Raw genomic sequence first — 18,673 nt, 5'->3', positions numbered from 1 at the left:
GATAATGTTCTCGACTTCCACACATTCTTCAAGGCCCCCAGAATTTTCGCCCCCTCCCCCACCCTATGATCCACTTCCGCTTCCATGGTTCCATCCGCTGCCAGATCCACTCCCATATATCTAAAACACTTCACTTCCTCCAGTTTTTCTCCATTCAAACTCACCTCCCAATTGACTTGACCCTCAACCCTACTGTACCTAATAACCTTGCTCTTATTCACATTTACTCTTAACTTTCTTCTTCCACACACTTTACCAAACTCAGTCACCAGCTTCTGCAGTTTCTCACATGAATCTGCCACCAGCGCTGTATCATCAGCGAACAACAACTGACTCACTTCCCAAGCTCTCTCATCCCCAACAGACTTCATACTTGCCCCTCTTTCCAAAACTCTTGCATTTACCTCCCTAACAACCCCATCCATAAACAAATTAAACAACCATGGAGACATCACACACCCCTGCCGCAAACCTGCATTCACTGAGAACCAATCACTTTCCTCTCTTCCTACACCTACACATGCCTTACATCCTCGATAAAAACTTTTCACTGCTTCTAACAACTTTCCTCCCACACCATATATTCTTAATACCTTCCACAGAGCATCTCTATCAACTCTATCATATGCCTTCTCCAGATCCATAAATGCTACATACAAATCCATTTGCTTTTCTAAGTATTTCTCACATACATTCTTCAAAGCAAACACCTGATCCACAAATCCTCTACCACTTTTGAAACCACACTGCTTTTCCCCAGTCTGATGCTCTGTACATGCCTTCACCCTCTCAATCAATACCCTCCCATATAATTTACCAGGAATACTCAACAAACTTATACCTCTGAAATTTGAGCACTCACTCTTATCCCCTTTGCCTTTGTACAATGGCACTATGCACGCATTCCGCCAATCCTCAGGCACCTCACCATGAGTCATACATACATTAAATAACCTTACCAACCAGTCAACGATACAGTCACCCCCTTTTTTAATAAATTCCTTTGCAATACCATCCAAACCTATATATATATATATACATATATATATACATATAGGGGACGGGAGCGGGGGGCTGGAAATCCTCCCCTCCTTGTATTAACTTTCTGAAATGGGAAACAGAAGAAGGAGTCACGCGGGGAGTGATCATCCTCCTCGAAGGCTCAGAGTGGGGTGCCTAAATGTGTGTGGATGTAACCAAGATGTGAAAAAAGGAGAGATAGGTAGTATGTTTGAGGAAAGGAACCTGGATGTTTTGGCTCTGAGTGAAACGAAGCTCAAGGGTAAAGGGGAAGAGTGGTTTGGAAATGTCTGGGGAGTGAAGTCAGGGGTTAGTGAGAGGACAAGAGCAAGGGAAGGAGTAGCAATACTCCTGAAACAGGAGTTGTGGGAGTATGTGATAGAATGTAAGAAAGTAAATTCTCGATTAATATGGGTAAAATTGAAAGTTGATGGAGAGAGGTGGGTGATTATTGGTGCATATGCACCTGGGCATGAGAAGAAAGATCATGAGAGGCAAGTGTTTTGGGAGCAGCTGAATGAGTGGGTTAGCGGTTTTGATGCACGAGACCGGGTTATAGTGATGGGTGATTTGAATGCAAAGGTGAGTAATGTGGCAGTTGAGGGAATAATTGGTATGCATGGGGTGTTCAGTGTTGTAAATGGAAATGGTGAAGAGCTTGTAGATTTATGTGCTGAAAAAGGACTGATGATTGGGAATACCTGGTTTAAAAAGCGAGATATACATAAGTATACTTATGTAAGTAGGAGAGATGGCCAGAGAGCGTTATTGGATTACGTGTTAATTGACAGGCGTGCGAAAGAGAGACTTTTGGATGTTAATGTACTGAGAGGTGCAACTGGAGGGATGTCTGATCATTATCTTGTGGAGGCTAAGGTGAAGATTAGTATGGGTTTTCAGAAAAGAGGAGTGAATGTTGGGGTGAAGAAGGTGGTGAGAGTAAGTGAGCTTGGGAAGGAGACCTGTGTGGGGAAGTACCAGGAGAGACTGTGTACAGAATGGAAAAAGGTGAGAACAATGGAAGTAAGGGGAGTGGGGGAGGAATGGGATGTATTTAGGGAATCAGTGATGGATTGCGCAAAAGATGCTTGTGGCATGAGAAGAGTGGGAGGTGGGCTGTTTAGAAAGGGTAGTGAGTGGTGGGATGAAGAAGTAAGAGTATTAGTGAAAGAGAAGAGAGAGGCATTTGGACGATTTTTGCAGGGAAAAAATGCAATTGAGTGGGAGAAGTATAAAAGAAAGAAACAGGAGGTCAAGAGAAAGGTGCAAGAGGTGAAAAAAAGGGCAAATGAGAGTTGGGGTGAGAGAGTATCATTAAATTTTAGGGAGAATAAAAAGATGTTCTGGAAGGAGGTAAATAGGGTGCGTAAGACAAGGGAGCAAATGGGAACTTCAGTGAAGGGCGCAAATGGGGAGGTGATAACAAGTAGTGGTGATGTGAGAAGGAGATGGAATGAGTACTTTGAAGGTTTGTTGAATGTGTCTGATGACAGAGTGGCAGATATAGGGTGTTTTGGTCGAGGTGGTGTGCAAAGTGAGAGGATTAGGGAAAATGATTTGGTAAACAGAGAAGAGGTAGTAAAAGCTTTGCGGAAGATGAAAGCCGGCAAGGCAGCAGGTTTGGATGGTATTGCAGTGGAATTTATTAAAAAAGGGGGTGACTGTATTGTTGACTGGTTGGTAAGGTTATTTAATGTATGTATGACTCATGGTGAGGTGCCTGAGGATTGGCGGAATGCGTGCATAGTGCCATTGTACAAAGGCAAAGGGGATAAGAGTGAGTGCTCAAATTACAGAGGTATAAGTTTGTTGAGTATTCCTGGTAAATTATATGGGAGGGTATTGATTGAGAGGGTGAAGGCATGTACAGAGCATCAGATTGGGGAAGAGCAGTGCGGTTTCAGAAGTGGTAGAGGATGTGTGGATCAGGTGTTTGCTTTGAAGAATGTATGTGAGAAATACTTAGAAAAGCAAATGGATTTGTATGTAGCATTTATGGATCTGGAGAAGGCATATGATAGAGTTGATAGAGATGCTCTGTGGAAGGTATTAAGAATATATGGTGTGGGAGGCAAGTTGTTAGAAGCAGTGAAAAGTTTTTATCGAGGATGTAAGGCATGTGTACGTGTAGGAAGAGAGGAAAGTGATTGGTTCTCAGTGAATGTAGGTTTGCGGCAGGGGTGTGTGATGTCTCCATGGTTGTTTAATTTGTTTATGGATGGGGTTGTTAGGGAGGTAAATGCAAGAGTCCTGGAAAGAGGGGCAAGTATGAAGTCTGTTGGGGATGAGAGAGCTTGGGAAGTGAGTCAGTTGTTGTTCGCTGATGATACAGCGCTGGTGGCTGATTCATGTGAGAAACTGCAGAAGCTGGTGACTGAGTTTGGTAAAGTGTGTGGAAGAAGAAAGTTAAGAGTAAATGTGAATAAGAGCAAGGTTATTAGGTACAGTAGGTTTGAGGGTCAAGTCAATTGGGAGGTGAGTTTGAATGGAGAAAAACTGGAGGAAGTGAAGTGTTTTAGATATCTGGGAGTGGATCTGTCAGCGGATGGAACCATGGAAGCGGAAGTGGATCATAGGGTGGGGGAGGGGGCGAAAATTTTGGGAGCCTTGAAAAATGTGTGGAAGTCGAGAACATTATCTCGGAAAGCAAAAATGGGTATGTTTGAAGGAATAGTGGTTCCAACAATGTTGTATGGTTGCGAGGCGTGGGCTATGGATAGAGTTGTGCGCAGGAGGATGGATGTGCTGGAAATGAGATGTTTGAGGACAATGTGTGGTGTGAGGTGGTTTGATCGAGTAAGTAACGTAAGGGTAAGAGAGATGTGTGGAAATAAAAAGACCGTGGTTGAGAGAACAGAAGAGGGTGTTTTGAAATGGTTTGGGCACATGGAGAGAATGAGTGAGGAAAGATTGACCAAGAGGATATATGTGTCGGAGGTGGAGGGAACGAGGAGAAGAGGGAGACCAAATTGGAGGTGGAAAGATGGAGTGAAAAAGATTTTGTGTGATCGGGGCCTGAACATGCAGGAGGGTGAAAGGAGGGCAAGGAATAGAGTGAATTGGAGCGATGTGGTATACAGGGGTTGACGTGCTGTCAGTGGATTGAATCAAGGCATGTGAAGCGTCTGGGGTAAACCATGGAAAGCTGTGTAGGTATGTATATTTGCGTGTGTGGACGTGTGTATGTACATGTGTATGGGGGGGGGTTGGGCCATTTCTTTCGTCTGTTTCCTTGCGCTACCTCGCAAACGCGGCAGACAGCGACAAAGTATAAAAAAAAAAAAAAAATATATATATATATATATATATATATATATATATATATATATATATATATATATATATATATATATATATATATATATATATATATATATATATATATATATATATAGATATGTATATATATATATATATATATATATATATATATATATATATATATATATATATATATATATATATATATATATATATATATATATATATATATATATATATATATATATGTATATATATATATATATATAAGGTTATTTAATGTATGTATGACTCATGGTGAGGTGCCTGAAGATTGGCGGAATGCGTGCATAGTGCCTTTGTACAAAGGCAAAGGGGATAGGAGTGAGTGCTCAAATTACAAAGGTATAAGATTGTTGAGTATTCCTGGTAAATTATTTGGTAGGGTATTGATTGAGAGGGTGAAGGCATGTACAGGGCATCAGATTGGGGAAGAGCAGTGTGGTTTCAGAAATGGTAGAGGATGTGTAGATCATGTGTTTGCTTTGAAGAATGTATATGAGAAATACTTAGAAAAGCAAATGGATTTGTATGTAGCATTTATGGATCTGGAGAAGGCATATGATAGAGTTGATAGAGATGCTCTGTGGAAGGTATTAAGAATTATATGGTGTGGGAGCCAAGTTCATAGAAGCAGTGAAAAGTTTTTATCGAGGATGTAAGGCATGCGTACGTGTAGGAAGAGAGGAAATTGATTGGTTCTCAGTTAATGTAGGTTTGCGGCAGGAGTGTGTGATGTCACCATGGTTGTTTAATTTGTTTATGGATGGGGTTGTTAGGGAGGTGAATGCAAGAGTTTTGGAAAGAGGGGCAAGTATGAAGTCTGTTGGGGATGAGAGAGCTTGGGAAGTGAGTCAGTTGTTGTTCGCTGATGATACTGCGCAGGTGGCTGATTCATGTGAGAAACTGCAGAAGCTGGTGACTGAGTTTGGTAAAGTGTGTGAAAGAAGAAAGTTAAATGTAAATGTGAATAAGAGTAAGGTAATTAAGTACAGTAGGGTTGAGGGTCAAGTCAATTGGGAGGTAAGTTTGATTGGAGAAAAACTGGAGGAAGTAAAGTGTTTCAGATATCTGGGAGTGGATCTGGCAGCGGATTGAACCATGGAAGCGGAAATGGATCATAGGGTGGGGGAGGGGGCGAAAATCCTGGGAGCCTTGAAGAATATGTGGCAGTCGAGAACATTATCTCGGAAAGCAAAAATGGGTATGTTTGAAGGAATAGTGGTTCCAACAATGTTGTATGGTTGCGAGTCGTGGGCTATGGATAGAGTTATGCGCAGGAGGATGGATGTGCTGGAAATGAGATGTTTGAGGACAATGTGTGGTGTGAGGTGGTGTGATCGAGTAAGCAACGTAAGGGTAAGAGAGATGTGTGGAAATAAAAAGAGCGTGGTTGAGAGAGCAGAAGAGGGTGTTTTAAAATGATTTGGGCACATGGAGAGAATGAGTGAGGAAAGATTGACCAAGAGGATATATGTGTCGTAGGTGGAGGGATCGAGAAGAAGTGGGAGACCAAATTGGCAGGGGAAAGATGGAGTGAAAAAGATTTTGTGTGATCGAGGCCTGAACATGCATGAGGGTGAAAGGAGGGCAAGGAATAGAGTGAATTGGATCGATGTGGTATACCGGGTTGACGTGCTGTCAGTGGATTGAATCAGGGCATGTGAAGCGTCTGGGGTAAACCATGGAAAGCTGTGTAGGTATGTATATTTGCGTGTGTGGACGTATGTATATACCTGTGTATGGGGGTGGGTTGGGCCACTTCTTTCGTCTGTTTACCTCCGCTACCTCGCAAACGCGGGAGACAGCGACAAAGCAAAAAAAAAAAAAAAAAATATATATATATATATATATATATTTATATATATATATATATATATATATATATATATATATATATATATATATATATATATATATATATATATATATATATATATATATATATATATATATATATATATATTTTTTTTTTTTTTTTTTTTTTTTATACTTTGTCGTTGTCTCCCTTGTTTGCGAGGTAGCGCAAGGAAACAGACGAAAGAAATATATATATATATATATCCCTGGGGATAGGGGAGAAAGAATACTTCCCACGTATTCCCTGCGTGTCGTAGAAGGCGACTAAAAGGGGAGGGAGCGGGGGGCTGGAAATCCTCCCTTCTCATTATTTTTTTTAATTTTCCAAAAGGAACAGAGAACGGGGCCAGGTAAGGATATTCCCTCAAAGGCCCATTCCTCTGTTCTTAACGCTACCTCGCTAATGCGGGAAATGGCGAATAGTTTAAAAAAAAAAAAAAAAAATATATATATATATATATATATATATATATATATATATATATATATATATATATATATATATATATATTATCCCTGGGGATAGGGGAGAAAGAATACTTCCCACGTATTCCCTGCGTGTCGTAGAAGGCGACTAAAAGGGAAGGGAGCGGGGGGCTGGAAATCCTCCTCTCTCATTTTTTTTTTTTTTTTTTTTTCCAAAAAGAAGGAACAGAGAAGGGGGCCAGGTGAGGATATTTCCTCAAAGGCCCAGTCCTCTGTTCTTAACGCTACCTCGCTAATGCGGGAAATGGCGAATAGTACGAAAAAAAGAAAATATATATATATACATATATATATACATATATATATATATTATATATATATATATATATATATATATATATATATATATATATATATATATATACATATATATATATATATATATATATATATATATATATATATATATATATATATATATATATATATATATATATATATATATATATATATATATATATATATATATATAATATATATATATATATATATATATATATATATATATATATATATATATATATATATATATATATATATATATATATATATATATATATATAGATGTTCTGGAAGGAGGTAAATAGGGTGCGTAAGACAAGGGAGCAAATGGGAACTTCAGTGAAGGGCGTAAATGGGGAGGTGATAACAAGTAGCGGTGATGTGAGAAGGAGATGGAATGAGTATTTTGAAGGTTTGTTGAATGTGTCTGATGACAGAGTGGCAGATATAGGGTGTTTTGGTCGAGGTGGTGTGCAAAGTGAGAGGGTTAGGGAAAATGATTTGGTAAACAGAGAGGAGGTAGTAAAAGCTTTGCGGAAGATGAAAGCCGGCAAGGCAGCAGGTTTGGATGGTATTGCAGTGGAATTTATTAAGAAAGGGGGTGACTGTATTGTTGACTGGTTGGTAAGGTTATTTAATGTATGTATGACTCATGGTGAGGTGCCTGAGGATTGGCGGAATGCGTGCATAGTGCCATTGTACAAAGGCAAAGGGGATAAGAGTGAGTGCTCAAATTACAGAGGTATAAGTTTGTTGAGTATTCCTGGTAAATTATATGGGAGGGTATTGATTGAGAGGGTGAAGGCATGTACAGAGCATCAGATTGGGGAAGAGCAGTGCGGTTTCAGAAGTGGTAGAGGATGTGTGGATCAGGTGTTTGCTTTGAAGAATGTATGTGAGAAATACTTAGAAAAGCAAATGGATTTGTATGTAGCATTTATGGATCTGGAGAAGGCATATGATAGAGTTGATAGAGATGCTCTGTGGAAGGTATTAAGAATATATGGTGTGGGAGGCAAGTTGTTAGAAGCAGTGAAAAGTTTTTATCGAGGATGTAAGGCATGTGTACGTGTAGGAAGAGAGGAAAGTGATTGGTTCTCAGTGAATGTAGGTTTGCGGCAGGGGTGTGTGATGTCTCCATGGTTGTTTAATTTGTTTATGGATGGGGTTGTAAAGGAGGTAAATGCAAGAGTCCTGGAAAGAGGGGCAAGTATGAAGTATGTTGGGGATGAGAGAGCTTGGGAAGTGAGTCAATTGTTGTTCGCTGATGATACAGCGCTGGTGGCTGATTCATGTGAGAAACTGCAGAAGCTGGTGACTGAGTTTGGTAAAGTGTGTGGAAGAAGAAAGTTGAGAGTAAATGTGAATAAGAGCAAGATTATTAGGTACAGTAGGGGTGAGGGTCAAGTCAATTGGGAGGTGAGTTTGAATGGAGAAAAACTGGAGGAAGTGAAGTGTTTTAGATATCTGGGAGTGGATCTGTCAGCGGATGGAACCATGGAAGCGGAAGTGGATCATAGGGTGGGGGAGGGGGCGAAAATTTTGGGAGCCTTGAAAAATGTGTGGAAGTCGAGAACATTATCTCGGAAAGCAAAAATGGGTATGTTTGAGGGAATAGTGGTTCCAACAATGCTGTATGGTTGCGAGGCGTGGGCTATGGATAGAGATGTGCGCAGGAGGATGGATGTGCTGGAAATGAGATGTTTGAGGACAATGTGTGGTGTGAGGTGGTTTGATCGAGTAAGTAACGTAAGGGTAAGAGAGATGTGTGGAAATAAAAAGAGCGTGGTTGAGAGAGCAGAAGAGGGTGTTTTGAAATGGTTTGGGCACATGGAGAGAATGAGTGAGGAGAGATTGACCAAGAGGATATATGTGTCGGAGGTGGAGGGAACGAGGAGAAGAGGGAGACCAAATTGGAGGTGGAAAGATGGAGTGAAAAAGATTTTGTGTGATCGGGGCCTGAACATGCAGGAGGGTGAAAGGAGGGCAAGAAATAGAGTGAATTGGAGTCATGTGGTATACAGGGGTTGACGTGCTGTCAGTGGATTGAAGCAAGGCATGTGAAGCGTCTGGGGTAAACCATGGAAAGCTGTGTAGGTATGTATATTTGCGTGTCTGGACGTGTGTATGTACATGTGTATGGGGGGGGGGGTTGGGCCATTTCTTTCGTCTGTTTCCTTGCGCTACCTCGCAAACGCGGGAGACAGCGACAAAGTATAAAAAAAAAAAAAAAAAAAAAAAAAATATATATATATATATATATATATATATATATCAATATATATATATATATATATATATATATATATATATATATATATATATATATATATATATATATATATATATATATATATATATATATATATATATATATATATATATATATATATATAAATATATATATATATATATACATATGTATATATATATATATATATATATATATATATATATATTTATATATATATATATATATATATATATATATATATATATATATATATATATATATATATATATATATATATATATATATATATATATGTATATATATATATATATATATATATATATATATATATATATATATATATATATATATATATATATATATATATATATATATATATATATATATATATATATATATATACATATATCCCTGGGGATAGGGGAGAAAGAATACTTCCCACGTATTCCCTGCGTGTCGTAGAAGGGGACTAAAAGGGAAGGGAGCGGGGGGCTGGATATCCTCCCCTCTCGTTTTTTTTTTTTAATTTTCCAAAAGAAGGAACAGAGAAGGGGGCCAGGTGAGGATATTCCCTCAAAGGCCCAGTCCTCTGTTCTTAACGCTACCTCGCTATCGCGGGAAATGGCGAATAGTATGAAAAAAAAAATATATATATATATATATATATATATATATATATATATATATATATATATATATATATATATATATATATATATATATATATATATATATTATATATATATATATATATTATCTATATATATATATATATATATATATATATATATATATATATATATATATATATATATATATATATACATATATATATATTTATATATATCGTTTCCTTTTATCAAGACCATAGCCTACCAGTTAGCACTCCTGCCTCTTGCACAGGGGTCCTGGGTTCGATCCTGGTTGTTGGAGGTTTGTATGTTCTATGAAGGTGCGCGTTTCTATGGACTTTTTTCATATTCATATACCTCCGCGTTATATACTTAGTTTCGGTAAAATGCTATCAGCTGGCTATGTGCTCCTGTTGGGAAATAACCGTTATAGACCCCGTTGCTCACCATTGTGAGACGAAGGGTATTCGAGTACTTAGTATTCGAATAGTTGTTTCCTATCAGCCAGGCCCATAGCCTAGCGGTTAGCATTCGTGCCTCTTGCGCAGGGATCACGGGTTCCATCCTTACTGTTTGAGGTTTGTATGTTCTATGAAGGTGCACGTTTCTATGCACTTTATTCGTACATATATACATATATTTATATATGCATATATATTATATCTAATTGCTGTGTCCATCGTCAGCGAGGTAGCTCAAGGAAACAGACTAAGAATAGCCCAACCACCCAAACGCACATATAAATACATAAACGCCGATAGACGCACATATACATACATATACACTTAAACGTATATCTACATATACATACACAGACATACACATATAGATATGTACATATTCGTAATTGCTGCCTTCATCTATTTCTGTCGCCACCCCAACGCACATGAAATGGAATTCCACCGAGGTAGCGCCAGTAAAAGATATATAAGGCCAAATTCGTTTACACTCAATTTCTAGCTGTCATGTGTAATGCACCGAAACCACAGCTTCCTATCCACATCCAGGACCCATAGATCTTTCCATGGTCTACCCCAGACGCTTCACATGCCCTGCTTCAATGCATTGACAATAAGTCGACCCCAGTATAACACATCGTTCCAATTTACTCTATTCCTTGTACGCCTTTCACCTTCCTGTATGTTCAACCCCCGATCGCTGAATACTTTTTTCACTTCATCCTTCCACCTCCAGTTTCGTCTCCCGCTTCTTCTTCCCTCCACCTCTGACAAATATATCCTCTTTGTCAATGTTTCCTCTCTGATGCTCTACATGTGACCAAACCATTTCAACACACCCTCTTCTGCTCTCTCAACCACACTCTTTTTTATTATCACACATACCTCTTACCCTTTCATTACTTACTCTATCAAACCACCTCACACCACATGTTGTCCTCAAACATTTCATTTCCAACACATCTACCCTCCTCCGCACAACCTATCTATAGCCCATGCCTCGCAACCATAAAACATTGTTAGAACTGCTATTCCCTCAACCATACCCATTTTTGCTCTCCAAGACAACGTTTTCACCTTTCATACATTCTTCAACATTCTTAGAACCTTCGCCCCCTCCCCCACCCTGTGACTCACTTCCACTTCCATGGTTCCATCCGCTGCTAAGTCCACGCACAAATATCTAAAACACTTCACTTCCTCCAGTTTTCTTCATTCAAATTTGCCTCACAATCAACTTGTTCCTCGACCCTACTAAACCTAATAACTTTGCTCTTATTCACATTTACTCTCAACTTTCCTCTTTCACACACTTTACCAAACTCAGTCACCAACTTCTGCAGTTTTTCACCTAAATCAGCCACCAGCGCTGTATCATCAGCGAACAACTGACTCACTCCTCAAGCCCTCTCATCCACGACAGACTGCACAATAGCCCCTCTATGCAAAACTCTTGCATTCACTTCCCTAACCACTCCATCCATAAACAAATTAAACAACCATGGAGACATATATATGGGACGAGTGAATCAAACTGATTGGTAGACCATCTAGCGACAGTTCCAGTGTGTACTTGGCTTCTGCAGATAAAGTCACTTTCCAAGAAATCCTTTTTCTTTAAAAGGATTCTCTTGTGCACTAAGATTTTTATGAATAACATCCTGTTTGATTTCTATTTCGTCATTTAGACGATACGTTTGTCCATACAAATTTAGCTCTGTAAGGATTAATGTGGCAAGAAGTCTTACCTGTAATCAGCTTACAAACATTTATGGTTACTTTTGGGTTAGCAGACCTGCAATGAAGACGAGGAGGGGACCAGTGAAAGCCTCCATGTTGAGTGGCTGGATACCATCTCTGCGGTCCAGCCTAGGGTGGCGGAGGCAGTGGGAGGAGTTGGCCAGCTGGTCCCCCAGCCACTTGTCCCACAGTCCTGACTCCAGCAACACCCGCACCCTACACATGGATACACGAGCAGTAAGAATAAATGTTTACCTACAGACGTATATATGAAAATGAATAAAGCTACATTGAAATCATATATGATAAGGTTTTAAAACTGCTATTCTTAGAATACCTATTTGGAGGAAAGGTTCAAACAAATTAAACTTTAGACATATATCTGACACTTCCTCTTGATAAAATATTCATTATATCTATACAATCGTTTTCTGGCATAGGTCCCACAATAGAACCAACGTGTTACAACATCGTTTCTCTGTTATAGGTCCTATATACTAGTTCTAATTTCACAGCATCCACAAAACTGGCGGTGATTCGAAGCCTTTCTGTCGGAGAACACTGTGTGCCTAGGAAAGTGGGCGATCATTACACTATATTCAATGTTCTTGTATCTCGGCATTTGACAGCAGCGTTCCACTATGATGATAACAAATAGTTCATTTGTTATGACTGGAAATGGTGAAGAGCTTATGGAGGTGTTTGCTGAGAAAAGATTGGTGACTGGGAGTACCTGGTTTAAAAAGAGGGATATGCACAAGTATACGCATGGGAATAGGAGATATGGTCAACGGGAATTATTAGATTATATACTAGCAAACAGGCGTGTAAAAGAGAGACTTTTGGATGAAATTCTGCTGAATGGGGCAATTGGTGAGATGTCTGATCACTATTGTGTGGCGGCAAAGGTGAAGCTCTGTAGAGGTTTTCGAGAAAGAGGTAACTATGTCGGGAAGAAGAGACTGGTGAAGAAATGCTAGCAGAGATTAAGTGCAGAAAGGTTAAAGGTAAAGGTGAGTGAAAAAGGTTTTCAGAGATCGGGGCCTGAATATACAGGATGGTGAGATTTGAGAAAGGAATAGAGTGAATTGGAACGATGTGGTATACCGGGACCCACGTGCTATCAATGCACTGAACCTCTCATTACTTAACCCATTACTTACTCGACCAAACCACCTCACACCACATATTGACCTCAGTCATTTCATTTCCAACACATCCACCCTCCTACGTACAAATCTATCTACAGCCCATGCCTCGAAACCATATAACATTGTTGGAACAACTATTCCTTCAAACATAAAGATTCTTGCTCTCCGAGATAACGTTCACTCCTTCCACACATTCCTCACTGCTCCTAAAATCTTCGCCCCCTCCCCCACCCTGTGACTCACTTCTGCTTCCATAGTTCTATTCGCTCCTAAGCCCACTCACAGATATCTAAAACACTTAACTTCCTCTAATTTTTCTTCAGTCAAACGTACATTCCAATTAACTTGACCCTCAACCCTAATGAACCAAAAAACATAAAAACATTTACTCTCAAATTCTCCTTTCAAACACTTTTCCAAACTCAGTCACCAACCTCTGCAGTTTCTTAATCGAATCAGCCACTATAGTCGTATCATCGGCGAACAACAACTAACTCACTTCCCAGGCCCTCTCATCCCCAACAGTACCTCATAATTACCCTAATGACACAACCATCCTCAGCACGTCATTTCCCTCTACGTTAGCAAATTATCATCGTAAACGTCAATCATTAGATCCACAGTCAGCGAAAAAATATTCAAATCCTCGCAACTCTCTCCCAAACTCTTGCATTTACTTCCTTAGCCACTCCATCCATAAACAAGTTAAACATACCTGCCACAGACCTGCATTCACAGGGAACCAATCGCTCTCCTCTCTTCCTACTTGTTCATATACCTTATATCCTTGGTGAAGACTTTTAAATGCTTATAGTAACTTGCATCCCACACCATATACCCTTAAGACCTTCCTCGAAGCATCTCTATCACTCCTATCATACGCATTCTCCAGATCCATAAACGCTTCATAAAAATCCGTTTTTTTTCTAAGAATTTCTCATCCGCATTCTTCAAAGCAAACACCTGATCCACTCATCATCTACCACTTCCCCAGTCTGATGCTCTGTACATGCCTTTACCCTCTCAACAAATACTCTCCCATTTAATTTTCCAGGAATACTCAACAAACTTATGCGTCTTTAGTTTGAAGACTTACCTTTATCCACTTTGCCTTTGTACAATGGCACTATGCATGCATTCCACAAATCCTTAGGCACTTCACAATGGCCCATACATACACTGAATATCCTTAACAACCAGTCGACAACACGTTCATTTCATTTTTTGATAAATTCCACTGCAATACTATCCAAACTCGTCACCATGCCGGATTTCATCTTCGGCAAACAATTCTCCCTGATCCTCTCACCTCACACATCAACCCGAACCAATCATTGTATATCTGCCACTCTATTATCAAACGCATTCAACAAACCTTCAAAATATTCACTCCATATCCTTCTCACTTCATCATTACCTGCTATTACCCCCATCACTGATGTCCTCATTTGTTCTCTTCTCTTACATGGGATGTTCAGTGTTGTAAATGGAAATGGTGAAGAGCTTTTAGATTTATTTGCTGAAAAAGGACTGGTGATTGGAAATATCTGATTTAAAAAGAGAGATATACATAAATATACGTAAGGAACTAGGAGAGACGGCCAGAAAGCGTTATTGGATTACGTGTTAATGTGCTGAGAGGTGCAACTGGAGTGATGTCTGATCATTATGTTGTGGAGGCGAAAGTGAAGATCTGTAGAGGTTTTCAGAGAAGAAGAGAGAATGATGGGATGAAGAGAGTGGTGAGGGGAAGTGAGCTTGTGAAGGACACTTGTGTGAGAAAGTACCAGGAGAGACTGAGCACAGAATGGATAAAGACGAGAACAAACGACGTAAGGGGAGTGGGGGAGGAATGGGATGTATTTAGGGAAGCAGTGATGGCTTTTGCAAAAGATGTTTGTGGCATGAGAAGCATGGAGGATGGGAAGATTAAAATGGGTAGTGAGTTGTGGGATGAAGAAGTAAGATTATTAGTGAACCAGAAGAGAGAGAGGCATTTGGATGATTTTTGCGGGGAAATAATGCAAATGAGTGCGAGATGTATAAAAGAAAGAGGCAGGAGGTCAAGAGAAAGTTGCAAGAGGTGAAAAAGAGGGCAAATAAGAGTTGGGGTGAGAGAATATCATTAAATTTTTGTGAGAATAAAAAGATGTTTTGGAAGGAGGTAAATAAAGTGCGTAAGACAATGGAACAAATGGGAACATCAGTGAAGGGGGCAAATGGGAAGGTGGTGTGAGGAGATGGGGTGAGTATTTTGAAGGTTTGTTGAATGTGTTTGATGATAAAGTGGCAGATATAGGGTGTTTTGGTCGTGGTGGCGTGCAAAATGAGAGGGTTAGGGAGAATGATTTGGTAAACAGAGAAGAGGTGGTAAAAGCTTTACGGAAGATGAAAGCCGGCAAGGCAGCAGGTTTGGATGGTATTGCAGTGGAATTTATTAAAAAAGTGGGTGACTGTATTGTTGACTGGTTGGTAAGATTATCTAAAGTATGTATGACTCATGGTGAGGTGCCTGAGGATTGGCTGAATGCTTGCATAGTGCCATTGTACAAAGGCAAAGGGGATAAAAGTGAGTGCTCAAATTACAGAAGTATAAGTTTGTTGAGTATTCCTGGAAAATTATATGGGAGGGTATTGATTGAGAGGGTGAAGGCATATACAGAGCGTCAGATTGGGTAAGAGCAGTGTGGTTTCAGAAGTGGTAGAGGATGTGTGGATCAGGTGTTTGCTTTGAAGAATGTATGTGAGAAATACTTAGAAAAGCATATGGATTTGTGTGTCGCATTTATGAATATGGAGAAGGCATATGATAGAGTTGATAGAGATGCTTTGTGGAAGGTATTAAGAGTATATGGTGTGGGAGGCAAGTTGCTGGAAGCAGTGAAAAGTTTTCATCGAGGATGTAATGCATATGTGAATGTAGGAAGAGAGGAAAGTGATTGGTTCCCAGTGAATTTCGGTTTACCGCAGGGGTGCCTGATGTCTCCATGGTTGTTTAATTTGTTTATGGATTGGGTTTTTAGGGAGGTGAATGCAAAAGGTTTGGAGAGAGCAGCAAGTATGCAATCTGAAAGAAGAAATCTGTGAGTAAATGTGAATAGGAGCAAGGTTATTAGGTTCAGTGTGGTTGAGGGACCAGTAAATTGGTAGGCATGTTTGAATGGAGTAAAACTGGGGGAAGTCAAGTGTCTTAGATATCTGAAGTGGATTTGACAGCGGATGGAACCATGGAAGCAGAAGTGAGTCACAGAGTGGAGGAGGAGGCGAAGGTTCTTGGAGCGTTGAAGAGTGTGTGGAAGGTGAGAACGTTATCTCGGAGAGCATAAATGGTCATGTTTGAAGGAATAGTGGTTCCAATAAAGTTATATGGTTGTGAGGCATGGGCGATGCATTGGGTTGCGTGGAGGAGAGTGGATGTGTTGGAAATGAGATGTTGTGAGGACAATATGTGGGAATATGTGGCGTGAAAGGGTAAGAGAAATAAGTGGTAATAAAAAAAAGTGTGGCTGAGAGAGCAGAAGAGGGTGTATTGAAATGGTTAGGTCACATGGAGAGAATTAGTGAGGAAAGATTGACAAAGAGGATTTATACGTCAGAGGTGGAGGGAACAAGGAGAAGTGGGAGACCAAATTGGAGGTGGAAGGATGTAGTGAAAAAGATTTTGAGCGATCAGGGCTTGAACATACAGGAGAGTGAAAGGCGTGCAAGGAATAGAGTGAATTGGAACGATGTGGTATACCGGAGTCGATGTGCTGTCAATGGATTGAACCAGGGCATGTGAAGCGTCTGGTTAAACCATGGAAAGTTTTGTGGTGCCTAGATGGGGAAAGGGAGCTGTGGTGTCGGTGCGTTACACATGACAGATAGAGACTGAGTGTGAACGAATGTGTCCTTTGTTGTCTTTTCCTCGCGCTACCTCGGGCACGCGCGGGGGAGGGGGGGGGGGGCAGATGAATGCCATGTATACGTTGAAATATATAGGTATGCTTAGGTGCGTGTGTGGGCGTTTATGTCTATACTTGTGTATATGGATGGGTTGGGCCATTCTTTCGTCTGTTTTCTTGCGCTACCTCGCTAACGCGGGAGACAGCAACTGAGCCTAATATAATATGATATACAAATAATAATGATTATGATAATAACAATGGTAAAAATAACAATAATGAAAATGCTATTAATGATAATAATGTCGATGATAGTAATAATGATGATAATGATAAAAATAATAATAATGATAATAATTATGATATTAATAAAAAAATAATGATAATAATAATAATAATAATAATAATAATAATAATAATAATAATAATGATAATAATAATAATAATAATGATAATAATAATATTAATAATAATAATAATAATAATAATAATAATAATAATAATAATAATAATAATAATAATAATAATAATAATAATAATAATAATAATAACAATAATAATAATGATAATAATAATGATAATAATATTAACAATAATAGTAGTAACAATAATAATAATAATGATAGTAATGGTAATAATAATAATTATAATAATAATAATAATAATAATAATAATAATAATAATAATAATAATAATAATAATAATAATAATAATGATACTAATAATAATAATAATGATAATAATGATAATAATAATGATAATAATAATAATAATAATAATAATAATGATAATAATAATAATAATAATAATAATAATAGTAATAATGATAATACTATAATAATAATAATGATAATGATAATAGTAATAATAACAATAATAGTAATAATAATGATAATAATAATAATAATAATAATAATAATAATTATAATAATAATAATAATAATAATAATAATAATGATAAAATAATAATAATAATAATAATAATAATAATAATAATAATAATAATAATAATAATAATAATAATAATAATAATAATAATAATAATAATGATAGTAATAAGAATAAGATTAAGAATAATAATAATAACGATAATAATGATAATAATAATAATAATAATAATAATAATAATAATAATAATAATAATAATAATAATAATAATAATAATAATAATAATAATAATAATAATAATAATACAACAACAACAATAATAATAATAATAACAATAATGATAATAATAATGATATTAATAATGATAATAATAATGATAACAATAACAATAATAATAATAATAATAATAATAATAATGATAATAATAATAATAACAACAACAACAATAATAATAATAATAACAATAATGATAATAATAATGATATTAATAATGATAATAATAATGATAACAATAACAATGATAATAATAATAATAATGATAATAATAATAATAATAATAATAATAATTTTTTATTTTTTTTTTTATTATACTTTGTCGATGTCTCCCGCGTTTGCGAGGTAGCGCAAGGAAACAGACGAAAGAAATGGCCCAACCCCCTCCCATACACATGTATATACATACGTCCACACACGCAAATATACATACCTACACAGCTTT

At 37.7% G+C, this 18,673-nt stretch overlaps 1 protein-coding gene across 2 annotated transcripts in view; it reads right to left on the bottom strand.

Moving 5' to 3' along the window:
* LOC139765788 (uncharacterized) overlaps nucleotides 1–18,673 on the bottom strand; it is a 121,683-nt gene that overhangs the window by 98,372 nt on the left and 4,638 nt on the right. For both annotated transcript variants that reach the window (XM_071693583.1, XM_071693582.1), the window contains exon 2: nucleotides 12,088–12,248. In XM_071693583.1, the coding sequence (XP_071549684.1) occupies nucleotides 12,088–12,248 (161 nt within the window). The remainder of the gene's footprint in view (nucleotides 1–12,087; nucleotides 12,249–18,673) is intronic.

Source organism: Panulirus ornatus, chromosome 56 (genome assembly GCF_036320965.1).
Source record: "Panulirus ornatus isolate Po-2019 chromosome 56, ASM3632096v1, whole genome shotgun sequence".
NCBI lineage: Eukaryota > Metazoa > Arthropoda > Malacostraca > Decapoda > Palinuridae > Panulirus > Panulirus ornatus.
This window is presented reverse-complemented; position numbering and strand designations above follow the sequence as displayed.